General features: G+C 42.1%; 1 protein-coding gene across 1 annotated transcript in view; it reads right to left on the bottom strand.

The window, feature by feature from the left end:
• Positions 1-26,627, bottom strand: part of LOC117356530 (calpain-2 catalytic subunit-like) — a 128,990-nt gene that overhangs the window by 71,174 nt on the left and 31,189 nt on the right. Inside the window, exons 3-7 of the mRNA XM_033935860.1 lie at positions 23,035-23,153; positions 22,251-22,384; positions 13,923-14,091; positions 10,160-10,243; positions 7,297-7,382 (exon numbers count right to left, since the gene is read on the bottom strand). Coding sequence (XP_033791751.1) covers positions 7,297-7,382; positions 10,160-10,243; positions 13,923-14,091; positions 22,251-22,384; positions 23,035-23,153 — 592 coding nt within the window. The remainder of the gene's footprint in view (positions 1-7,296; positions 7,383-10,159; positions 10,244-13,922; positions 14,092-22,250; positions 22,385-23,034; positions 23,154-26,627) is intronic.

The following is a 26,627-nucleotide window of genomic DNA, read 5'->3' as shown; positions in this document are numbered from 1 at the left end:
GTACTCGTTTTGCAAGACATTGCTCATTTAGAACAGTCACTACACTCAGTTGTGATGATGTTACGCGTGTATACTGTATGTAGTAATAATAATAATAACAACTTTATTCTTCTATACCGTCACAGTCGAAAGACTTCTAGGTGGTTCACATCGAAGAAGGCTGGACAATCAGTGAATTACAGAATGCAAGAAGTGGGGGTACAGCTTATTACATAAGAAATAGATAAAAGGACAGCATATTATACCAAGATTGACAGAGGGAAAATATAACTTAATATAAGAGTTTAGGAGATGAATTTGTCAAATAGTGCGGTTTTAATTGTTTTCCGGAATGCGCTGCAGGTCAGCCTGGTTCCATTAATGTAATTTCCCAGCCAGGACTGCTGTTTTCTTGCTTGGAACATGAAAGACCTGTTCAAAAAGGATTTGTATTTGCAGCCTGTGATCTTTGGGTATGTAAATATGTTACGGTTTCTGGTTGGTTGTGTGGGGTTGTGTAATATGAAATGTTGTAGTAGGTAAGAAGGCGCTAATCCCCAGACCAAGTTTGAATAGTATTCGTGCCTCAATTGGCAGCCAATGCAGCCTTTTGTAGTAAGGGCTAATGTGGTCATTTTTCCTCAATCCAAAGATCAAATGAACTGCAGTGTTTTGCACTATTCTTAATTTTTGTACTGTTTTCTTTGGGATACCTAGATAAACGATTTTGCAGTAGTCTAGAATTGATAGGATCAGAGACTGCACCAGCAATCTAAAGGATGTAGCGTCAAAGTATTTTTTAATGGTCCTTAGTTTCCACAGAGTACAAAAGCAATTTTTACTACCAAGTTCGTGTGGTCAGCCATGGTTAGGTGCGTGTCCAGTGTGATTCTCAGTATTTTTATGGTTTTGGAGATTGGGTATTCGTGGCCGTTTAATTGTAACGGTGTTCTGGTAATTTTGTCCTTTGGGCTTGCCAAGAAGACTTTTGTCTTTTCTGTGTTTAATTTCAGTTTGAAGTCGATTGTCCATTTTTCGATTTCAGTCATTATGTGAGAAAGGTGATCTATAATTTCATTTGTTATGTCATTTAAGAGGATTAAGATAGATATATCATCTGCATATATATAGTAGTTTAAGTTTAATTTTTGTAATAGATGGCTTAAGGATGAGATGTAAATGTTGAATAGTGTGGGTGATAATGGGGAGCCTTGGGGAATTCCCGAGGGGTTTTTCCATGGTTTAGAGCAGTGGTTCCCAACCCTGTCCTGGAGGAACACCAGGCCAATTGGGTTTTCAGGCTAGCCCTAATGAATATGCATGAAGCAAATTTGCATGCCTATCACTTCCATCATATGCAAATCTCTCTCAAGCATATTCATTAGGGCTAGCCTGAAAACCCGATTGGCCTGGTGTTCCTCCAGGACAGGGTTGGGAATCACTGGTTTAGAGTAATTCCCATTGCTGGCCACTCGGTATGATCTGTTTGTTAGGAATTCCTGAAACCATTTCTTTACTTTTCCCAAGAGCCCCATTGTGTCTAGGCATAGTAGCATTATTTCGTGGTCTACTAGATCGAACGCACTACTAAGGTCTAGTTGTAAGATCAGAGAAATTGTACCTTTGCTGAAAAGAGCACAGAGGTGGTTTAGGATGGAAGCTATAACTGTTTCTGTACTGTATCCTTTTCTGATGTTCACTAAGAATGTTAATTTTGTCTAGGTAGTTCACTAGTTCCAAGTTGACTAATCCTTCCTGTAGCTTAGTGAATAGGGGGATGCTCGCTATAGGCCTGTAGTTGAACATCAGGGCTATTGAGTTTTTCTGATCTTTGGGGATAGGTGTGATCAGTATGTGTCCCATATCCTCATTCAATATTCCGTTAGTAAGAGTAGTTGTTAGCCAAGTGAATAGTTCCTTTTTAAAATCAGATGGAGCAACTTTCATGATCTTAGAGGGATAGTCATCCAGTAAGCAGTTTGATTTGGTGTATTTATTAAACAAAGTTAAGAATTGATGCCAGTTTGGGAACTTGAAATGGTCCCAGAGCATGTCTGCTCTGGACTCTTGTTCGTGGGGTCCAAAATATAATTCTGTGTTGGTTTTGGGCGTAGGTATTATTGCTCTTAGGTCGGTGATTTTATTTATAAAGAAATTGGCTAAGGTTTGAACAGATGGAGTGTACTCATTGTGCTTTTTTAGGATACAAGTTGTGTCTGTTATCGTTATTACTAGTTTGAGCAGTTCTTTACTATTTATTTTTGATGTACCTATTTTCTGTGATGTATCTATTTGATGTACCTATTTTCTATTTGATGTACCTATTTTCTATTTTATGTACTCGTATTGCAAGACTTTGCTCATTTAGAACAGTCACTACACTCTTGCAGTGTCAGAGCGAGAAAAACCATCGGCTCAGCTGTGAAGATGTGACGCATGTATACTGTATGTACTCATATTGCAAGACTGCTCATTTAGAACAATCACTACACGCTTGCAGTGTCAGAGAGAGAACCATCGGCTCAGTTATGATGTGATGTGTGTATACTGTATGTACTTGTATTGCAAGACATTGCTTGTATATCAAGTTAAAATTTAATAAAATGTTTTACAAAACACCAAGTTACTTGCAATCCAAGGTTTTACTATATTTTAGCTTAAAACCATGCTTGGATACATCAAAATGTTTTATGCAATCATATATGTAATTACCGAGTGATGCTATTTTTCCTAAATAACATTGGTTAGCCAATTGGAGGATCTTGATAAGGACGGAATGCTGCCATGAAGGTCCTTTAACTGATTGGTCTTGAATTATTGTGACCGGTGTGAGCACATTCACTATTATTAATAATATATAGGTTCATTTAATTATTATTTTTTTATGTATATTTTGATATCATATATATTTTTGATAAAGCATTTTTTGATGAATAACAGCAGTTACATACATGCAGAATGGATGTCTGTGACTTACTGTAAATCGTGTGTAAGTGGTAGCCACACCCATTGCCTGCTCCAATTGCACACCTTGCATTTACACACTTAAGGAGAGTTCAATAAACAATACTGAAATGTAGATACCGAAAAAATTCAGCTCTCACAGCTGTTTTATAAAGGGCATGCACCTTATACAGAGTAGCATCTAATGAGGATCCCGTGCCTAACTTTTGGGAGCCAGACTTACGTCTACTGAAATTTAGTGTAAATGCTGGAGCCCAAGTTAGGTGCAGTTAGGCAGTATTTTGTAATTATGCATGAAACTTTTTAGAACACCCCCAACACATCCGTGGCTATGCCCTCTTTTGAGATAGGCACCATGGGAGTTAGGCGCTGTGTCTTATAGAATAGCACATATCCAGATGCCTGTGCAAATTTTAATGAATGCCAATTAACATCAATAATTGGTTATTAGCACTCAGTTATTGATGGTTCAGAGCTCATTAACAAATTTATGTGTATGTACATCTTGGAATAGAAAGCAAAGATAAAAATGTTATAATGTATTTGTATCACTCTATGGTACGGCCGTACCTTGAATACTGTGTGCAATTTTGGTCGCCATATCTCAAAACAGATATAGCAGAATTAGAAAAGGTACAGAGAAGGACGACAAAATAATAAAAGGGATGGGATGACTTCCTTATGAGGAAAGGCTAAAGTGGCTAGGGTTCTTCAGCTTGGAGAAGAGACAGCTCAAACGTGATATGATAGAGGTCTATAAAATACGAGTGGAGTGGAAAGAGTAGATGTGAATTGCTTGTTCATTCTTTCCAAAAATACTAGGACTAGGGGGAATAATAATAATAATAACTTTATTCTTATATACCGCCCATTCATAAGGTTCCGGTGGTTCACAAAGAAGAAGAACTGTACAATCAGTTAAGTATACATAAAATTCTGTAGAACATAATAATGGAATAAAAAGTAAAAGTACAGTTATGTAACAAACTTATTAAACAGGTATATTTTTAAAAACTTTCTAAAAACATTATAAGAATACATTTGGGAAATCAAAGGGCTTAACCAAAAATTCATTTTTCCTAATTGAAAGGCAAATGTCTTATTCAAAAATCTCTTGTAACGACAAGCCTTAACAGAAGGGTACATAAACATAAAATCATTATGGGTATTTTTTGATGATCTGTAAAAGTTAAATTGGGCCCCGGGGCCAGAACAAAAAGAGCTTTAAAGTAAAAACAGCCAAATTTAAAAAGGATGCCTGCTTCAAAAGGTAACCAATGCAATTGCTGGTAAAAAGGATAATGTGGTCATAGTTCTTTAGGCCAAAAATTAGGCAAACTGCCGTGTTCTGTAATAATCGAATATGATTTAAATTTTTCTTATAGGATGCCAAATAGATAATATTCTAGTAGTCAAAAGCAGACAGAATTAAAGACTGTACCAGAAGTCTGAAAGAAGCAAAGTCAAAATATCTTTTAATAGTTCAAAGTTTCTAGAGGATCGTAAAACATTTCTTTATCATAAGATCTGTATGATCATCGAACGATAGGTGACGATCTAATGTAACCCCCAATATCCTAATTGAAGTTTCAAGTGATGTCAAAAATTTGATCATTAATTAGAAGTTTTTTTATCTAAAATAATATCGTTAGGACTGGCAAGAAAAAATTTTGTTTTTTCTGAATTAAGTTTGAATCTAAACATCCAAAGTTTTTTTTTTTTTTTTAATTCTTTATTTATATAATTTTACATTTTCATCAAGCATAACAATCTTGACAAAGGATCAGAATATGCACAAATAGGAAATAAAAATTAACATATGCATAAATGTATATGAAATACAAAACAATTATTTAGTCCACAAATAATGGATTCAAGACATGGAAATTAAAAAAAAAAAAAATACTACATTCCACTGTAATAAGAAAATTATCCTAAATAGAGTAACAGCCCTGGTTATCCACGCTACAGCCGATGGTCAGGTCATAAATCAATGGACTAAACAGACCCTTCCTTTGGTCCTAAAAAATCTATTAATTGTTTAGGCTTAAGAAAAAGAAAATTTTTATTTTGATAGGAAATAAAACATTTCGCTGGAAACGTTAACAAAAAAGTAGCTCCGAGGGCTAGAGTTCTGGGCCGCAAGGCCAAGAACTCCTTCCTACGCCTCTGAGTTTTTTGTGATAGATCTGGAAAAATCCTAACATTTGAACCCAAAAATATATCATTTAAATGGCGGAAATATAAACGTAAAATATATTCCCTATCGCTTTCCAGAGCTAGAGTCAGCAAAAGAGTAGTTCTATCTGTAACCACCTCAAGAGAACTTTCCAAAAATAAAGACAAATCTACATTGTCCTTAGATGTTCCCTTAGGGGTCGATTCCCCTTGAGGTCTCTTTATATCCAGGTAATAAGCCCTAACTATTGGAGGTAAATTTTCCACAGGAATGGCTAGGACTTCACGAAAATATTTTCTTGCCATCTCCACTGGGAATATGACTGAACATTTGGGAAAATTCAAGAGTCTCAAATTATTTTTTCTAAGTGAATTTTCAAAGTTCTCCAATTTACGTGAAATAAATGATTTTTCCTTTACCAATTCCAACTGGACAGTCTTTACTTCATTCATATTTTCTTCCTGTTTCTTCAATTTTTCAGTTAATTTAGATAGACATAAACCTTGCTGTTCCACTTTGGAATAGATAGTTCCATAGTCATTTTTAATTGTTGAAAGACTCAATTTTAGGTTAGCGTCCATTATAGATATGGCCTGCCACAGCGCCTCCATATCAATCTTTGCAGGTCTTTTCAATTCCCCAAAGCCTATGTTTTTCTCACTAGAAGTTCTTCTCACCTCTACTTCACTGGTGGTGGGGGTTAATTGAACTTCCAAGCCAGCACCGTCCTCCTGAGTTTCCAGGGTTGGCTTCCCTCCTCTACTGGAATCCAGGCTCCTCTCTCCGGACTGCTGGGCTCCTGCAGCTCCCTGCACCACCAAACTTCCGGGCTGGGGAGGAGTTGAGCTTTGCTCCGGACTCAGAATCGTCCGGAGTACTCCAGCGCCGAGATCTCCCGACAGTTCCGGGCTCGCCTCCGAAGTAGCGTGTGTCTCCACACCTGAGTGGGCAAAGGCATCCAAAATCGTCTGCTGACTTATCAAGTGCGGGGCAGCAGATGCCGGAGAGTTAGGGCGAACTGTCCCCTTCCTTTTCCCCATTTCGGGTCAATCTTTATTGAGGTAAATAAACGAAAAAAGTCAGCGACTCTCTGCCTCCCAATCAAGCGTCCGTCCTCGACGCCATCTTGAATCCTGCCTCCCAAAGTTTTATCTTTGCCAGAATTACAGCGCTCTGATCTTTGATGTCCTTTGTGAAAGATGACATAGGCAATAGTATGGTGATGTCATCTGCGTATATATAAAATTTGACTTTTAGGTCTTGCAATAAATTAGCCAAGGAGATCAAGTAGATATTAAAAAGATTAGGCGACAATGGGGATCCCTGAGGAATGCCGAATGGATTACTCCATGTGGATGAGTATGTCCGAGTGGAATGTTATGGAAGCTACTAAATAGTAGGTTTAAAACAAACTGGAGAAAATATTTATTCACACAATATATAATTAAACTCAGGAATTCATTGCCAGAGTATGTGGTGAGATCAGTTAGCTTAGCAGGGTTTAAAGAAGGTCTGGATAATTTCCTAAAAGAGAAGTACTTATTATTGAGACAGCTTGGGGAAATCCACTGCTTATTCCTAGGATAAGCAGCATAAAATCTGTTTTACTACTTGTGATCTATCTAGGTACTTGGGACCTGTGCTGGCCAATGTTGGAAACAGGATACTGGGCTTGATGGACCTTCGATATGTCCCAGAATGGCTATTCTTGTGTTCTTAAGCATACCCAAAGTTGGGCATGCAACTTTGGCACTATATATAGAATCCGGGGATGTGCCACTTTTGCACGCCCTGTTTGCAGATAAGTGTACATTTATGCCTGTATAAGGGGCATGTAGACATCATTTACATGTTTTTATAGACTTATTAACAAAAACATCACAAATTATATTTGTTTTATATTTGCAATACATTTAGAAGTTCTTTCCCCTCCACCAGACCTATCATTCCTGCTGTGTGCCAGAAATCAAGAGAGAAAGGCCCTGGTGAGGCAAAATTCACAGCACATAATCACATTCGGAACTGATTTGCTTATGTGGCAATGTTCCCAAACTATTCAGCACACTACAGTGTCAATTGTTCTTGAACAAGAATGATTGCTTGCTATGGTCATATTTTAAATACCACACAATGTACTGAGTGAACTGTTGCTGAAATGGGGTGGGCTTGATTACCTGTCGCTCCATGCCCCAGTCCACTCAACCTCTCCCCAGGGATTTCGGATCCGAATCAGCTTTTCCTGCTCTCCGTTGTAATCCACCTGATGAGTAAGAATGAGAAGAAACAGTTAAAGAACTCAGCTTTGTAACAGTGCATGTCCTTGCCTCCCTGATAGAAAGGAGGCTATTACAAATACAGCCAGCTGTGTGTGGCATGACAGCCTGTCAATCAAGGCAGTTTATCTGGCTGGAAGGGTGGGGTTTAAGACACTGAAGGCCAGATTCTCAAAACTTTAATGCCATTGTTAAATTGTTTACCGATGGTTTAGCCTGTACACATTTTAGCGGTGGATTATCAAAATGGAATATATCAAAACTATAGTTAAAGATTCAGCAATAGTGCCTGTAATACAACCTTTATTTAGTTGAGTCTGATATAAATTTAGCAGATAAGGCAATAAAGTATCTTTAACTATAGTTTTGCCAAAGCCAAATAAAGATCCCACATTGGTTTCAAATTACAGGCCTATTTCTTTAATTAATGTAGATGGAAAACTTCTGGCTTTACGCTTAGCTAAGGCTCTCCCTTACATACCCCAATAACTTCTGGCAATGCCAGTATGAACTATGTAAAAATAGGTGTGAGATTTTGTCGTGACATGTACTTCCATGTGCATAATTTTATAATGGTTATTTTTCACAAGTATAACATGCTCTATAAAGGAATGCTTCTATAAGTAATGTACATTTCTCCCTTTGTATTCGCAGTTTCAGCAATCGTGGTTTCGATGTTTCACGGCTTTTAACTTGCTGGCTCCTCCCCCCAAATCACGTCAGCTTGCAGAGAGAAATCGCTGATTCCCAGCACTTTCTTCACCGTGTTTTGCCTCTCCTTCAGGAACAGGCCAGGTCTCCCACCATGTTATTCATGGTTTCACCATATTCACAATGGTTTTTAACAGAAAACAGTGAATAACATATGAAAAAGTTATTTGTGGTTTTTCTGTATCCGCGGGTCTGTTAATCCCCTATTAGAGAATGACACGGGGAAAAAATCTGTCCCCGTCACCGCCCCGGCCCCGGCCCACCATCCTCTGCACCGCCCCGTCACCATCACCGCCATCCCTTTCACCGCCCCGTCACCACCACTGCCATCCCATTCACCGCCCCGTCACCGTCCCCGCTGCATCCATATAAGCCTTAGTACTGTAATATTTAGCTTATTCCTTTCTTATAAATCAAAGTTCCTGCTGCTGAACTAGAGAAAGAGATGTTCAGCTGGCAGGGCTTTGTTTATAAATTTTTATCAACACAACTAATATACTACTTTATCCTAACGCAAAAAAAAAAAAAAATAAATAGAATTTTTTTTTCTACCTTTGTTGTCTGGTTTCTGCTTTCCACATCTTCTCATTCAATTCCTTCCATCCACTGTGTGTCTTCTCTCTGCGTCTTCCATTTGCTGTTACTGTGCCTCTCCCTTCACCCCCCCCCCCCCAAATTGGTCTAGTACCCATCTTCTTCCCTCCGCTCCCCCATAGTCTGGCATCTGTCTTCTTCCCACTCTGTCTTCCACATTTCCCTTCAGGGTCTGTTCCTCTCCACCCTCCTTCAATGTCTGTCCTATTCCTTTCCACCACCACCCTTCCCTCCCTCCTTTACCATCTGTTCCTTTCTACTACCCTTCAGCTCCTCTCGCCTGGCTTATCTATCTACCTTCCTCCCTCTTATTTTCATGGCACGTTACAATGTAATTTGTGCAAGCCACTGGAGCCTGCAAGCTCGGTCCCTGTCCCATCCCCACAAACCATCTCGCTTCTGTGCTCCTATTTTCCCCATTTCTAATATCTCCCCTATGTATCTGCCATTGCCCCCCCCCTGTGTCCATATACCATCCCCATGGCATGTCCCCTTTATGTTTCTGTCCCTATGCCCCATGCACATAATTTCCCCTCTTTCTGTTACCTTCCTGTGTCCAGATTTCCCCTATCTTCCTCTTCCATACCAATGTGTCTCTTCTTTTCAACCCCATCTAGCTTTTTTCCCTCTTTCTTCCCCTCCCCCCCCCCCGCTTCTAGCATCTGGCTCACCTGCCTGTCCTTCCCTTTCTTTCCTGCTGTGGATTTTTCTTCCGTCTTCATCCCCTTGGCCCATAATCCTTTTCCCTTTCACTCCCTCCTTTCAGTTTGAGCCGGGAACACGAACGATCGCACTGTCCCCGCAGCCCACACCCGCCTGCCCAATTGATCCTACTGTTTAGCCAGCTCTCTCCCTTCTCCTCACCTTAGTTTGTAGGTTTTCTTTTTCAGCGACCTGCATGCTTTCCCAAAGAGCCACGCACGCGCGGCTGCTCAGTGTTCAATCTTCTGCTCTGCTGCAACTTCCTGTTTCCGGTTGCGTCAGAGCAGAAGATCGAAACTGAGCAGCAGCGGGTGCGCGGCTCTCTGATAGCGTGCGGGTCGCCGAAAAAGAAAACCTACAAACTAAGGTGAGGAGAAGGGAGAGAGCTGGCTAAACACTAGGATCGATTGGGCAGGCGGGTGTGGGCTGCGGGGACCGCGCGATCCTTCATGCCTCACTGCGGGGACAAGAACATTCACCGCCCCATGGGGCGGTGAATGGCCTTGTCCCCGTCGCCGCAGCGACTGTTATTTTTCGTTCCCCGTTTCGGCGGGTTACCCGCAGCTAAATGCGGTGGCCGCGGGTAAACCGCCACCGTGTCATTCTCTACCCCCTATCACAGCGAATACAGAGGGAAAAATGTACTGAATAAATCAACATGGTGGAAAGCTATTTCACACACATTATAACCTTCTATTCTAATACAAGCCTATAGGGAAAGTTAGATAATAAGATGTGCCTTTGGGGGGTGCTATACCTCCTCAGCTGCTGTGACGGAATAGGCGTGCCCTTTCACCAGCTTTTGGAAGGTGATTGCTTCTGTCTCAGCTGCACTGGTGATCTGTGATAACCCAAATATAAAGTCAGCATAAACATATTCCAGGAACCCTTACTTTCAGCCTAACACTCGTGGAAACTTGGACTTTGTATAGATTCTCAACTGTTCAGAAATAATCACAATATTTAGTTACACAATTAAACCAGTAGCTCCCCAACCTGTTCTACTGACACACAGCCAGTCAGGATTTCAGTATAGTTACATAAGATACTTTTGCATATTCTGGGGTCTCATGATATGCAAATTTACCTCATGAATACGTAACCAAGTCCTCTTATCTTCACACTCCCTTTAGGTTTTTCGGCCCTTGTTACAAAAATATTTATTTCTAGAGCTCTCGGTTTGATCTCTTTGTGGTCTGGTGTGTTGCAGTGGACTTCAATAACTAGGTCCAACTTCTCTTTTTATTCCAATGAACACTTAGAAAATGCTCAGAGCCAGCCACAGAGCAAATGGATTGGCATTCAACATAATTCATTCTATTGAATGAATTCATGACAATTAGTATAGTAATGGTATATTTCCTCCATGTGCGGCAATTGTGAAATTGTCTCGAGTATCAGAAACTCTAGATTAAAGTTCCTGTGATTCACTGAACAGTTAATCCTCCTTTTGCCCGTACTTTTGCATTTGATGATGTAAACGTTTGGAAATAAAATAAAAAAATGAGTCACAAACTCACCACATGGTCCTCCCTGGAAACTAGCTATATTTAAGGAGCTGAAACAGTATTTGGACGAGTCAATACGATCAAACTTTCTAAGGCTGTTTCACAGACCCTCAAAAACCTATATGAGTGAATTTCCCCCTACATTCTTCCACCTTTCCCTGACTAACTTCTGAGCATGCTCTGAGCATCCAGGCCAGAGTGACAAGAGAATACTATGTAACAGGTAAAATATGGTTACACATATTTACTGTGCATATCTGAAAACCTGATTGGCTAAGTCAGTGCATTGGAAACTTTTTAAGCTGCTGGCACACTAATCTCAGGGCTGCGGCTGGAGGGCACTCGGAAATGTGCGGATGTCGACGCATTGCAGGCGCAGATATCCTCCAGCCGTAGCCCTCCTATTAACACCGGTGGGGGTGCTGCAGGAGACATTGTGGCACTGGTGGCTTTCAGAGGCTCATGTCAAGCTACTGGAAACTTCTGGGATTGGACACAATTGTAATCCACTTTGAATGTTGGAAATAGCAGGCTATATTTTAATAATAATATGGACCTGACTCAACTGCTCACAAATATCATCTTGGCTCATCTATTCATATACTTTCCCCATGTGTTATCAATATCAATGTACATGAGGCAGGAGTGGAACAGCATTGTGAACTGCTTTTTACACAGCAGGGCTGTGTATGTATAATATTGTAAGCAGAACAAAATACAAGAGGAAATGGAGAGCAATAAAATAAATAACTATATAATCTCCACTTTAAATGCTGGAAAAAAAGGTCATTTCTGAACCCCTATTAAGCATTCAATTTCATAAAATGTGTGTACCTTTACTGGGGAAATGCCTCAGAAGCCGTAGAGCAATGTGTTCTCAAGGGCTATGAAGGGGAGCCTAAATAGCTCATTAGCTCCCTTCGTTGGATTTTCCAGCTAAATTCAATACAATCCTATGGTCTGAAAGCTCCATTTTTACCAGTTTTCTTTTTCCAGTATCTCTTCCATTTTTCAATATATGCTAGTTTTGAGTTTTTGGTATCTGTTCCTTTAATTAGCCCCGAGTGAGCCGATCCCGTGATCAGTATCTCACTATGTTCTTAAAAAAAAAAAAAGAAAGACGCTGGATTGCCATTTTTTCATTCTGTAAGACTTTCAGCATCAGCACACTGAAGGTAAAGTAAGCGTCCAGTATGAATAAGGATTTGAAGATGTGTTTTATGTTTATTTTGGTTTTCATATCATCATGATTTGATTTTTTTGGTCCTTGTAGAGCCCTGATGAAATGATTGTAGAATCATGAAACGTTGGCCTTCGTCGGCTATTTTTGTGAGGACAAATATGAGTGCCTACATCCTGCCAAGAAGCTTTATACACTGTCACAGATATTTAAGCTAAGTGATGCTTGCATTTTTTCGAATTATATTTATTCATATTAAGCTTTTTTCACTTTAACTGGGTTTTTTTTGACAATGATAGACTACTGGAAGGGAGCTAATGAGCTACTTAGGGCTCCTTTTACGTAGGCGCGGTAGCGGTTTAACGCACGCTAAACCTCCGACCGCGCTAGCCGCTTACTGCCTCCTCTTGAGCAGGCGGTAGTTTTTAGGCTAACGCGGGGGTTAGCGCGTAATGAAAAGTCATGTGCGCTGAAGCCGCTAACACGGCTTCGTAAAAGGAGCTCTTAGGCTCCCCTTCATAGCCCTTGAGAACGCATTGCTCTACGGCTTGAGGCATGTCCCCAGTAAAGGCACACACATTTTATGAAACTGAATGCTTAATAGGGGTTCAGAAATGACCTTTTTTTCCAGCATTTAAAGTGGAGATTATATAGTTGTTAATATTGTAAGCAGAACATAAATAACAAGATTCTACGATTCAAACGTACTACTATTACTTATCATTTATATCAGGGGTGTCCAATGTTGGTCCTCGAGGGCCGCAGTCCAGTCGGATTTTCAGGATTTCCCCAATGAATATACATGAGGTCTATTTGCATGCACTGCTTTCATTGTATGCTAATAGATCTCATGCATATTCATTGGGGAAATCCTGAAAACCCGACTGGATTGCGGCCCTCGAGGACTGACATTGGACACCCCTGATTTATATAGTGCTGAAGGAGACCTTTCAAGGTCGCAGATTCACCTCCGATGATGAAGTAAAGGAACCGGTACTCACCTGGTTTTGGGAGCAGCTGAAAAAAACATTTTCTTTGCAGAAATGCAGAAACTAATTGAATGATACAACAAACGCTTCATCTTGCATGGTAACTCTATGGAAACGTGATATGTTCAATTGCTCACAGTTACTTCTATTAAAGCCGTTAAATGTATCTTGCCTTTACTTTTTTTGATTTATCCTTGTATTAAGCGAGAGTCACCATACTCACTTTACCCCTCTCCTCAAATCACTCTACTGGCTCCCCATCCTTTTCCGAATACAATTCAAACTCCTCTTACTAACCTACAACTCTGCAGCCCCTCAATTTCTTTCCTCACTTATCTCCCCCTATGCTCCCCACCCAGAACTCCGTTCATCAGGCAAGTCCCTCCTAACGATACCCTTCTCCTAAACTACCAACTCCAGATTACATCCCGTTTGTCTTACTGCACCGCATGCACGGAACAGACTGCCTGAGTCACTACATCAGGCTCCATCTCTTGCAGTATTCAAATTCAAGCTAAAAGCCCACTTTTTGGAGGCTGCTTTCAACTCCTAACTCCCACTCACTGTAAAATACCTATATCCTTCCTAGGGTTCTCTCTTCAAGGAACTCCCCCTACCCCTATATGTCCCATCTTGTCTGTCCAAATTAGATTGTAAGCTCTTCAGAGCAGGGACAGTCTATTACATGTCAAATATACAGTGCTGCGTATGACTTTCAGCGCTATAGAAATGTTAAATAGTAGCAGTAGCAGTTTCAGTGGACTGCATTAATTATCACAAGTAATGCACCCTCACCAGGGTCTACACAACCCTTACAAACTAACAGATGGGCAATGATCTTACATCAATAGAGCAGCCCAGGAGAGAGCCCGTCTGCAAAGCCTTCTGGATAATATGGAACAGATTGGGGGGCGCTTTCCGCAATTCATACCACTCTGCAATGCCACCGGTGAAGTCCTCAAAGCCCTCAGTGGTTGTACCACCAGACAGAGCTTCATAGGATCCATTCAGCCTGTACAGAGTGGAAGACAAAACATCGCTGCTTAAACAGAAAGGGGACAAGAAGAAACTAGATTACTGTGATATATTTGGCTATATAAAAAATAAAAAAATCTATATTGAGAATACAGCAGCCAGTATAATTCTTTGAAAATTTTTTTTTTAATTCATTTTATAACTTACATCAAGTGTTCAGTAAATATCAAACAATTATAGTACAACATCACTTGAAAATTTACAATATCCTACAACAAGAAGATTTAACCCCCACCCCCCTCCCAAATTCATAAACAACTAAAATATACTACATGAAAATAATATCTTATGTCATTCATATATATATTAATATTGGAAAAACCAAGAATCCCCCCCACCCCAAATCCACATGTGTATTAAAATTGGGTAATTCTTTGAAAATTTAAGTGATAGGGATACTACATTTTCTTTGCTTGAATAAAGTTCAAAATATTTTGTCGTTCTTTTAAATTTTATTATGGCTCTTGCTCCTATTACCTAGGGTTGTCAGACGTCCACATTTGCCCGGACAAGTCCGGGCATCCGGACCACTTTTCATAAACCTGGTACTTTGTCTGAGTTCTGAAAAACTTCCACCTTGGAACTGCGTCCGGAGGGTCTCTGCGCATGCACGGAAGCAATGCGGTGATGTCGCATGCATGCATGCATGCATGCATGCGACTTCATCACGTTACATCTGCGCGTGCGCAGGTGCCCACCCAGTGCGGTCCTGAGTACAAGAACAGGTGGAGGGGCGGGCCTAAGGGGTGAGCTTGGGGCAGAACGGGGTGTGACTTGGGCATAACAGGGCAGGGCTGGGTGGAACTATGAATCCAGATTTTTACAGGAGTAAAATCTAGTAACCTTACTCTTACCTGGTTTCCACTCTACATTTAAGTTCCAGGCTCACCCTATGCGCTCTAATCATTTAAATAAGATGGAGTTGCCATTAGTGTCAATGACTATGTTGGTAATAAACCCAAAGAAATTACTCAGTCACGTCTCCCCTGTTCTCTAGAATCCGTTAGCCCCTAGTTTGAGGCTTGATCAGGATTACATGAAGTTCTGTAAACTATTGAAACCATGGCCGCTTAAAAAGCACCAGGATTAGACTTTTAAGATATTTTTAGTCTCTGTATTATGACTAGTTTATTCGTTACATGTGTTATTCTTCTTTTGTTATAAACCGTCTGGAGTTAGTTTGATAGATGGTATATAAAAACTGTTGCTATTATTATAGCTCAGCTAATTTATGATATAAACCACATAGACATTATCCGAGACCCTCCAAAATGCATTAACTTTTGTTAAAATAGAAATACCAAGGATGGAAGAAAGTTTGAAGAAAACATTCACAGAATTCAACAAAAACTTCACTATAGATTTCACAAAGGATATTTTGGCAGAGGGGGAGAGCAATATTTAAATTTTTTGATGCGAGTGAAAATGTGTTTTATTCTTGGAAGTGGAAGCTTTGACTACTGTCCAACCTCCCTATAGGTAACAGCCTGGATGATATTCAGCCTGTGGCGAACAGCAAAAATGCCGACTGCTATGGGCAGGTTAGCCCCTGAAATTCAGTACCAGGCCTCGTCTGGGCACCAGCACTGAATATCCAGGGCTAATTCATATATTACCTTGGCTGCTAGCAGGTCCTAGATGATATTCAGCTGGGAGCTGCATGAAAAATTATTGCATGATCCTCCCTCCCATCCACCTCCTGAAGACAGAGCAAGATATGTCCAGACCCCTCACCACTCTCCTGCTACTCTGGGCCTATCTTGATGAATCCCTGGTGGTCCAGTCATAAATGCCCACTCAGTTCTTGACCCCACTGGAGTCTGTTTCAAAATGACTGCAGTAACCTCGTGATATTTCAAGTACCCCTAGTACTTCAGGTACTTTTTAAACAGTCTCCTATCTGGGCTATAGAAATAATTAATAGTATTTATTTATTTATTTTAAAATTATATACCGCATACAACTATGTGGTTTCCAAGTGACATACATAAAATCTTGTTTCTCTACAATTTCCACATATAACGTAGACATGTCTGGACAACATTATAGACATCCCCCCCCCAATAAAATATAAAAAAATCAAGGCAACACCACATACACATTAAATCAAATGCTCAATTCTAGGGTAGATAGCCACACCAATTCACATTAGCATGCAAAGCAAGTCTAATACCATCAATTCAGAAATACAACATGCTTAAAATCAGGGCTGCTCAAGTCCGGTCCTCGAGATCTACTGGCAGGCCAGGTTTTCAGGATATCCACAATGAATATGCATGAGAGAGATTTGCCTGCACTGCCTTCTTGGTATGCAAATCTCTCTCATGCATGTTCATTGTAGATATCCTGAAAACCTGGTCTGCCAGTAGATCTCGAGGACCGGACTTGGGCAGCCCTGCTTTAAATCATACATTACCGACAGGGAAATCTAAAGAGGATATTATCAGAGGAATAAGCATTAGCATAGGTAAGCATTGGCAAATAATTGCGTTTTCAGCATTTTCTTAAAGTTCATCCTTCCAATACATAGTAACATAGTAGATGACGGCAGATAAAGACCCGAATGGTCCATCCAGTCTGCCCAACCTGATTCAATTTAAATTTTTTTAATTTTTTCTTCTTTGCTATTTCTGGGCAAGAATCCAAAGCTTTACCCTGTACTGTGCTTGGGTTCCAACTGCCGAAATCTCTGTTAAGACTTACTCCAGCCCATCTACACCCTCCCAGCCATTGAAGCCTTCCCCAGCCCATCCTCCACCAAATGGCCATATACAGACACAGACCGTACAAGTCTGCCCAGTACTGGCCTTAGTTCAATATTTAATCTTATTTTCTGATTCTAGATCCTTTGTGTTCATCCCACGCTTCTTTGAACTCAGTCACAGTTTTACTCTCCACCACCTCTCTCGGGAGCGCATTCCAGGCATCCACCACCCTCTCCGTAAAGTAGAATTTCCTAACATTGCCTTTGAATCTACCACCCCTCAATCTCAAATTATGTCCTCTGGTTTTACCATTTTCCTTTCTCTGGAAAAGATTTTGTTCTACGTTAATACCCTTCAAGTATTTGAACGTCTGAATCATATCTCCCCTGTCTCTCCTTTCCTCTAGGGTATACATATTCAGGGCTTCCAGTCTCTCCCCTTCTGGCGCAAGCCTCCTATCATTTTCGTCACCCTCTTCTGGACTGCCTCAAGTCTTCTTACATCCTTCGCCAGATACGGTCTCCAAAACTGAACACAATACTCCAAGTGGGGCCTTACCAATGACCTGTACAGGGGCATCAACACCTTCTTCCTTCTACTGACTACGCCTTTCTTTATACAGCCCAGCATCCTTCTGGCAGCAGCCACTGCCTTGTCACACTGTTTTTTCGCATTTAGATCTTTGGACACTATCACCCCAAAGTCCCTCTCCCCGTCCGTACATATCAGCTTCTCTCCTCCCAGCATATACGGTTCCTTCCTATTATTAACCCCCAAATGCATTACTCTGCATTTCTTTGCATTGAATTTTAGTTGCCAGGCATTAGACCATTCCTCTAACTTTTGCAGATCCTTTTTCATATTTTCCACTCCCTCTTCAGTTACAAATCTTGGTATCATCTGCAAAAAGGCACACTTTTCCTTCTAACCCTTCAGCAATGTCACTCACAAATATATTGAACAGGATTGGCCCCAGCACCGAACCCTGAGGGACTCCACTACTCACCTTTCCTTCCTTCGAGCGACTTCCATTAACCACCATCCTCTGGCGTCTGTCCGACAGCCAGTTTCTGACCCAGTTCACCACTTTGGGTCCTAACTTCAGCCCTTCAAGTTTGTTAAACATCCTCCTATGAGGAACTGTATCAAAGGCTTTGCTGAAATCCAAGTAAATTACATCTAGCATATGTCCTCGATCCAGCTCTCTGGTCACCCAATCAAAAAATTAAATCAGGTTCGTTTGGCCCGATTTACCTTTTGTAAAGCCATGTTGCCTCGGATCCTGTAACCCATTAGATTCAAGGAAGTACACTATCCTTTCTTTCAGCAACACTTCCATTATTTTTCCAACAACTGAAGTGAGGCTCACCGGCCTGTAGTTTCCTGCTTCATCTCTGTCACCACTTTTATGAATAGGGACCACATCCGCTCTCCTCCAATCCCCAGGAATCACTCCCGTCTCCAGAGATTTGTTGAACAAGTCTTTAATAGGACTCGCCAGAACCTCTCTGAGCTCCCTTAGTATCCTGGGATGGATCCCCTCTGGTCCCATCGCTTTGTCCACCTTCAGTTTTTCCACCTTCAGTTGCTTATAAACACCCTCCTCCATGAACGGCGCAGAATCTACTCCATTTTCTTGTATAATTTTGCCAGACAATCTCGGTCCTTCTCCAGGATTTTCTTCTGTGAACACAGAAGTATTTGTTTAGCACATTTGCTTTCTCCTCGTCACTCTCCACATATTGGTTCCCAGCATCTTTTAGCCTAGCAATTCCATTTTTCATCTTCCTCCTTTCACTAATATATCAGAAAAAATTTTTGTCTCCCTTTTTTACATTTTTAGCCATTTGTTCTTCCGCCTGCGCTTTCGCCAGACGTATCTCTCTCTTGGCTTCTTTCAGTTTCACCCTGTAGTCCTTTCTGCTCTCCTCCTTCTTGGTTTTTTTTTCTATTTCACGAACGCAAACTCTTTCGCCTTTATTTTCTCAGTCACTAGGTTGGAGAACCATATTGGCTTCCTTTTTCTCTTGTTTTTATTGATTTTCTTCACATAAAGGTCCGTAGCCATTTTTATCGCTCCTTTCAGCTTACACCACTGTCTTTCCACTTCTCTTATGTCCTCCCATCCTAACAGCTCTTTCTTCAGGTACTCTCCCATTGCATTAAAGTACGTACATTTGAAATCTAGGACTTTAAGTATCGTGCGGCCGTTCTCCACTTTAGCTGTTATATCAAACCAAACCGTTTGATGATCGCTACTTCCCAGGTGAGCACCCACTCGAACATTAAAGATACTCTCTCCATTTGTGAGGACCAGATCCAATATCACTACCAGTTTCAGTTGTTTCGCTTCGCTAATAAGAGTAGTCAGCTGCTGGCGCACATGGTGAGGGTGCATCGCGGTCAGGAGGCCATTACAGCGCTACGTGACTCTTGTGGGGTACTGCATCATCACCCTGTGGAGATTTGTGAACTGTTGCATTCCTTTTTCGAGGATTTATATGCAGACCTGGGAACGGACGGATTGGATGGGCGGGTGTACCTAGATAGTGTGGATTTACCTCGTTTGCCTCTTAAAGATTCCGAAGCTTTGGACCGCTCCTTTGCTGCTGAGGAGGTGGAATGGGCTATATGGATCATCCCTTCGGGAAGGCTCCAGGCCCGGATGGGTTTCACAGTGAGTTCTATAAACTCCTGGTGGAGGATATTGCTCCCATGTTGGCAGATGTATACAATTTAAGTGTAGCCAAGGGCTTTCTTCCCCGCTACCTGAATTTGACTCAAATTATTGACTTGTTGAAGCCCGGTAAGGATTTCCACTATTATGATTCCTATCGACCCATCTTTCTGCTGAATTATGAGGCTAAGCTTATGGCGAAAATTATTGCGACTCGCCTGGTTCGGGTGTTACCGTCGGTGATTTCTGAGTCTCAGGTGGGCTTTATCCAAGATTGCTCAGTGTCCAAGAACATTCGGTGTATTTTGCTGGCTTTAGTGCGGGAAGCGGTGGAAGATAGCCCCTCCTTGCTTATCAGCTTTGACGCAGAGAAGGCCTTTGACAGGATGCGGTGGGGCTACCTTTTTGCGGTGTTACAAAAGTATGGCCTGGGTCCCTTCTTTCTAAACGCGATCTGAGCACTATACATTGATCCGGAGGTGCGGGTTCTTGTTAATGGGGAGCTCTCGGGTTCTTTTCGTATTCGTCATGGTACCAGGCAGGGGTGCCCATTGTCTCCACTGCTGTTTGTGCTTTCCCTTGATCCTCTGCTTCGGGAAGTCCAATCTAATCAGGATATATGGGGTCTGGCCCTGGGGGCCTCTCATTTTAAATTGGCAGCTTTTACAGATGATTTTTTGGTGTTTTTGACAGACCCTCAGCAGTCGCTGCCCACCCTGCTGGATAGTATACGTGAGTATGGGGACTTTTCGGGCTTTACCCTGAATTTAGCTAAGTCGGAGGCCCTGGCTTCCTCGTCTCTTCTTCCCCGGCATTGGCGGGGCGGCTTTCCATTACACTGGGCAGACTCTTCCTTTCGGTACTTGGGGATCCGGCTCACCATGGATCTTGCTCAACTGTATCATATTAATGTTGATAAGCCCCTTTCGGATACTAAGCTTTTACTGGTTAAATGGCAGGATCTCCCGCTCTCGTTATCTGGTAGGATTCACCTGTTCCACATGATTATCTTCCCCAAGTGGCTTTATGTTCTCCAGATACTTCCTTTGTCTCTCTTGCAGAGGGATATCCAAGCCTTATATTCTATGCTATCCCAGTTCTTCTGGGGGGGACGGAAGCCTAATTTGCACAGGACTTTGCTAATTGTTCCGACTTCGGAGGGGGGTCTTGGGGTGCCTGATGTTCAACTGTATAATTAAGCTTGTTTGTTGCGTCATCTGGGGGACTGAGTGCTGGGCACCTCCTTTTATATGGATCTTTCCTTGGAGTGGGACTATTTCTATCCTCTTCACCTCCTTTACCTTCTTCATGCTCCTTTGTCACGGTTGCCGGAGGCTTGTAGGCGCAGCATTCTATTTCGCCCATTGAGGGGGACATGGCACCAGATTCTTTGGTTATGGAATCAGGATCCTTCTGCCAGTGTCTTTTTGCCCCTGGTGGGGAACTTGGCTTTCCCTCCGGGGGTGGGCCCGTTGGGACCAGCTTCTATTCTTTTTTGGTGGCGGACCCAGATACTAGGGTCTCGATCTCTTATTTTCACAGACAGCTTTGGACTCTTAGCCCATCCAGGGTTTTCCCAGGGGTTTCAGAGGCTTGGCAGCGGGACTTGGGGAGGGATTTTTGTTGAGGGTGTTGAAACGCACCGCTAGCCTGGTCTCTAATGCTGATTTGAGGGAATGTCACTTTCGCATTGTCTTGCGAGCCTATGGCTTTCAGTGTCAAGCATATTATATGGGCTGTGTGGACACCCAGCTTTGTGGGAGATGTTCTTCTGGGGTCAACTCTTACTATCATGGTATTTGGGGTTGTCTGGGGATCCAGGCCTTTTGGCCAGCGCTGGCCTCCTTTTTGCAGAGCCTTCTTCGGATGTCTGTGCCTGTCTCAGTGTTTTCTATGCTTTTTGCACATTTCCCATTGCTTTCAGGGTACTCTTCCTCAGAGAAATTGTTCCTCAGTAAGTGTTTTATTTTGGGGAAGAAATGTATCCTGTGTTGTTGGCTTGCTTCTGAGCCGCCTACCTTTTGGTTTTGGAGAAACAGGCTGCATGAACTCATGGGCTGGGAGGCTCAGCTGGCTTCTTCTTCTCGCCGCCACAGTAAAGCCTTTGTGGACACCTGGACTCCATATTTGGACACTTTGTTACCACTGAGTCGTAGCCATGTTCTGAATAGATTATAATAGTATTCTGCTTTGCCTGCTTAATATCTTTACGCTGTCTGTGCACATTAGTTCTCTCTGTTAGGAGAGGGGAGGGGGTTGGGGGGGCTTCTATGGGGATGGGAGGGTATATTGTTTGTAACCATGGAGGACATCAGAACACAGTCCTCCGCGGAGTTTGCTCTCATTTGCAAACATTGTTTTCGCTGGTATTGTTATTGTAGTGTTCTTTGTTTAATAAAAAAGGATTTCACATAAAAACAAGCTTGACTACTATCCACTGTTCTACCAAGTTCTGTGGTAACACTAGGTCAAAATGTGTTAGCGCTGTATGCTATTGGTGGAGGAATAGCTCATTCGTGTCCCTAAAAGCACCAGAAAATTCTTCTCATCAAATGGAATAGGGCGTAACTCCCACCCCTTCAGTCAAAGAGCAGCAGGAGAGAAAAAGATTTTCCACTAAAGTGAAAGGATGAATAGTAATCTCTTGCTTCTTTTCACCCAAAAGCCAAGGACTCTCCTATCAATATTTTGGCTAGTATTAAAAGGCACTCACTATACTGCAGCTGTCGCTCTGCTCAATACACATTCACTTACTTGGCGTAGGCCTTCTCCAGCAGAGCGCTCCAGAACTCGCTACCTTCTGCCGAGTGGACAAAGACCAGCTCCCCGTTTTTCGTGGGCAGTCTGTCATCGACAACAATGTCAACCCACTCACCAAATTGCCAGAACTGAAAGAAAGCACAGAACCTGATCACTCAAAAGTACTGCAGTAGATGATGCAGTTCATCCCAAGCCTGAGAGCAAATCTCTAGAATAGCATCTGCGATGTCACCAGGAATGAGGGTCCTTTCTTAGCTCAGGTGAGACAGAGCTACAGACATCTAATGTTAGCAGACAACTGTGGAACAACGCGAGCGGGAGAAAAGTGAAAGGGTAGATTAGGCGGAAACATTCAAATATTTAGCAGGCTTCAGTAAGGTTCAATTTTACATATGAAAGGACAAGAACAAGCTTCCCAACAGCTCTTGTGGGCATACCCCAGGAACATTCCAATCTTTTTAGTGACCAATGCTTAACACTAACAGTGTGCATATAATTTGCAGGCTGTTAGTGTTGAGCATTGGTTTAAAAAAACAGAAGTGATATTTTTCTGGCACTGTAGAGGAACAGTGCCAGAGTTTTGTGTAACTCCCCCTCAGTATTTAGAGAACAGAGCTCTATGAATTGACTCGGCAAACTCATGAAAGCCCTTGCAGGTTTATCAAATGAATTTGTGACCTCTGAACTTTCTTTGATCAAACCTGGACATTTCTACTGGCACCTTCTCTTCAAATACAATCTCTGCTCAGTATGCTCCTCGGCACTCTCTAGCAATTACCTGGAAGTGGAAGATCCCAGCATAGTTCTCCTCGAAGCTCTGATCTTTGGGAACAACACGGGACAAAACCTGTTCATTCAAGGTAAGGGATGCAATGGCTGCCAAGAGCCAACAGTCGCCTAGAAAGACACACAAGGGTTTCCCTTTAGGTTCGTTCATTAGCCAAAAGCAGACAATCTGTATGGATGTGAGGACTGAAATTTAGGCATGGGTTGAAAGGGTGGGAGGTAATCAGGGTAGGGCAAGAGAAACTGAAGGTCGACAAGAAAGCATAAATATCCCTACTTTACCGTTTCACTTTGAACCATGTGGTATTTGGGGTAGTGGGAACCCTAGGGCTACAACAAAGCTGGCTGCAGTGCAGCTGGATTTCTCCAATAAAACAATTGCCAAGTTACCCAGTTCCAGGCCTAGACTTCAGACTACCCGATCCTGGTGCATTATGGGACTTACAGCATCTGATTTCAATGAATAGAATTAGGCACTGCAAATCTCATGTTGATTTGGAATATAAGTTCAAAACCAGGCTTAGGGCTCTCTCAGTCCAGCATAGGAGGAAACAGATCTTTCTTTGGCGTTGTATTACATGGAAGGTGTGGCTTCTTAGGATTTTGGTTTAATTTATGTTTATCATTTCTTGTCAACTATTATGTATTTGGAATTTGTGTTCTGTGCATGCGACAGAGGTATTCTGTTACCATGAATTTTTTATGGAGCATTCTGTAGTAATTTGTTCAGTTTTCCTGATAGTGAAGAAGATATTTGTGAGGAGGAGGGGAGACAGAGGTTTTCTTGATCTTTCCTATGTATTGTTTGTGATTTATAAAATGACAGTTCTACAGAATATTGTTTATTTTTATACTTTAATAAAATGATTTAAATATAAAATCATAAATGCTTGAGGCTTGTGCGAATGGGATCAGACTACCATCATGGGGATGGGGTTGGTGCAGAGCTCCACAAGCAAAACAGGAGATGCACTTCTCCCTCCGAATCCGCGGTTTCAGCATCTGCGGATTCGGTTATTCGTGATTTTTTTTTTTTTTGGGGGGGGGGGGGCGATTTTAATTTTTTTCGCCTATTTTTAAGCCTTACCTGGTGGTCTAGCAGGTTTTCGGGGCAGGAGTGATCTTCCTACACTCCTGTCCCGTGCAGATCACTCATAGGAAATGGCTGCCGTGAGCTCCCGTAGTCTCCCAGAGTCACGAGGAACTCCAGCAGGAAATAACTAACTAACCTTCACTTGTGATTAACTGTGATTACAATTTTATTTGAAATGCATCTCTAGTTTTCTTAATGCCTTTTTTTCTGCATTCCAATAAGCAGGCTAATATCTGAAATGTGGAGAGCCTCAAGGTCTGTGAAGTATGGGCTATTTAGGATTAACTCAGTCAGAGGGACAGAAACAATCCTACACAGTTGCTGAAGAAGGGTAAGATTTCCCACTGGAGGGGAATTGGTTACTATTTGCTTAACTAAGAGCATCCAGGGTGAATGTGAGAGACTGGAGGCTTTTCACTGGAAACCTGTATCCAGTGGTTTGGGACTGACACTAAACCGAAGGATAGGACCCATAGGCAGCTAATATAGCTGAAGTCTGGGAAGAGGTACCTCTAGTAATTAAGGAAGAGAGGAATTCCAAGCATGTGAGAGAAGCATGTGTGCCAGAGGTCTTGTGGAAATATTTGTAGGAGAAATGAAAGACCAGTTTAATTAAAGGTATTCTATGAGAATTGCAAAAGCTGTTAGCAGTGACATTTGAAGAAGATACTGTAATCAGCTGTTTTCTCTGTGTCATTCACTAAAGTGGCTTCAGTTACACACTCAGTGGAGGGCTGGTTCAAAGATATTTGGTGCTCTAGGCACACCTTTAATCATGCAGGTCCCCCTCCTCCACCAGTGTTAGTTTGAGGCAAATTAGATTTAGGTACAGGACAGGTCTCTGTCCACAGAGGACTTACAATCTACGTTCATAGTTAGGGTTACCAGACGTCCGGGAAAACTCTTTTTAGAGGACTGACTGGGTGCTCAGAAGGACTTTCCAAAACTCAGTAGTATGTCTGGGTTTTGGAAAGCCCTGACCTTCAGGCTGCTCATGCTCAAGAGGCCCTCCAGATGTGGCCTGGAGGTTGGAAAAGAAAGACAAGACTTTGTGGAAAACCCTCGTAGGACCCCTCCTGCCCATCCAACTATCACCCTGTCTCCCTTCTTCCGTTCCTAGCCAAGATACTTGAGCGTGCTATTCTTCGGCACTGCCTGGACTTCTTTCAACTCGACAGATTCTCAATCCTCTACAATCTGGTTTTCACCCCCAACAGTCCACAGAGACTGCCCTCACTAAGGTCTGCAGTGACTTGTTCAGGGCCAGATTTAAGGGCCTTTACTCTATCATTATCCTTCTTGCCCTGTCTGTTGCCTTTCATACTGTAAATCACAGTTTACTCCTCGATATGCTGTCCTTGTTTGGATTCCGTGAATAGGTTTGCCTCCTTCCTTTCCCAAAGCACCTTTAGTGTATGTGTTGGTGGGTCCTCTTTGCTGCTACCCTGCTAGCGGTTGGGGTACCCCAGGGTTCCACCTTAGGACCTTTTCTCTTCTCTCTCTACACCTGTTCCCTTGGTGCCCTGATCTCCTCCCATGGCTTCCAGTATCACCTATATGCTGATGACTCCTAGATCTACCTCTCTACACCTGAAATTTCACCTAAAGTCCAAGAAAAAGTCTCTGCTTGTTTGGCTGACATTGCTGCCTGAATGTCATGCCATTATCTGAAACTAAATATGTCCAAGACTGAGCTGCTCCTTTTTCCTCCTAAACCTTCTGCTCCTCCTTTCTCCATCTCTGTAAATAATACTGTTATTGTTCCACTCTCCTTTGCTCGCAACCTTGGAGTCGTCTTCGATTCTGACCTCTCATTTTCTACATATATCCAACAAGCTGCTAAGACCTGTCGCTTCTATCTTTTCAATATCACCAAAATTCACCCCTTCCTCTCTGAGCACACTACCCGGATCCTTGTCCAAGCTCTCGTAACCTCTTGCTTAGATTACTGCAAGCTACTCCTAGCTGGTATCCCTCAGTGTCGCCTCTCCCCCTTGCAATCTGTGCAAAACTCTGCTGCGTGACTCATCTTCTACCAATCTCACTATGCTCATGTCACCCCTTTCCTTAAGTCACTTCACTAGCTCTCTATCTGCCATCACATACAATTCAAGATCTTATTGCTAACCTACAAGTGTGTTCATTCTGCTGCCCCTCAATATATCTCCTCGCTTCTCTCTCCTTATACACCTCCCAGAGAACTCTGTTCCTCAGATAAGTCACTCTTAGCGTTACCCTTCTCCTCCATTTCCAATTCCAGACTTTATTCCTTTCATCTAGCTGCCCCCTATGTCTGGAATAAATACCTGAGTTTGTCCGTCAAGCCCCTTCCCCTGTTTAAAAGCAGACTAAAAACCCACATTTTTGATATAGCTTTCAATCCTTAACCCTACTCCTCTGTCCTCCAATCCAGCCCGCTGATTAACCATTCCCCTTAACTGTATTCATGACATCGTGTTTGTCTGTCTTGACTGTTTAGATTGTAAGTAGAG

Source organism: Geotrypetes seraphini, chromosome 3, assembly GCF_902459505.1.
Source record: "Geotrypetes seraphini chromosome 3, aGeoSer1.1, whole genome shotgun sequence".
NCBI classification, from domain to species: Eukaryota; Metazoa; Chordata; class Amphibia; order Gymnophiona; family Dermophiidae; genus Geotrypetes; species Geotrypetes seraphini.
This window is presented reverse-complemented; position numbering and strand designations above follow the sequence as displayed.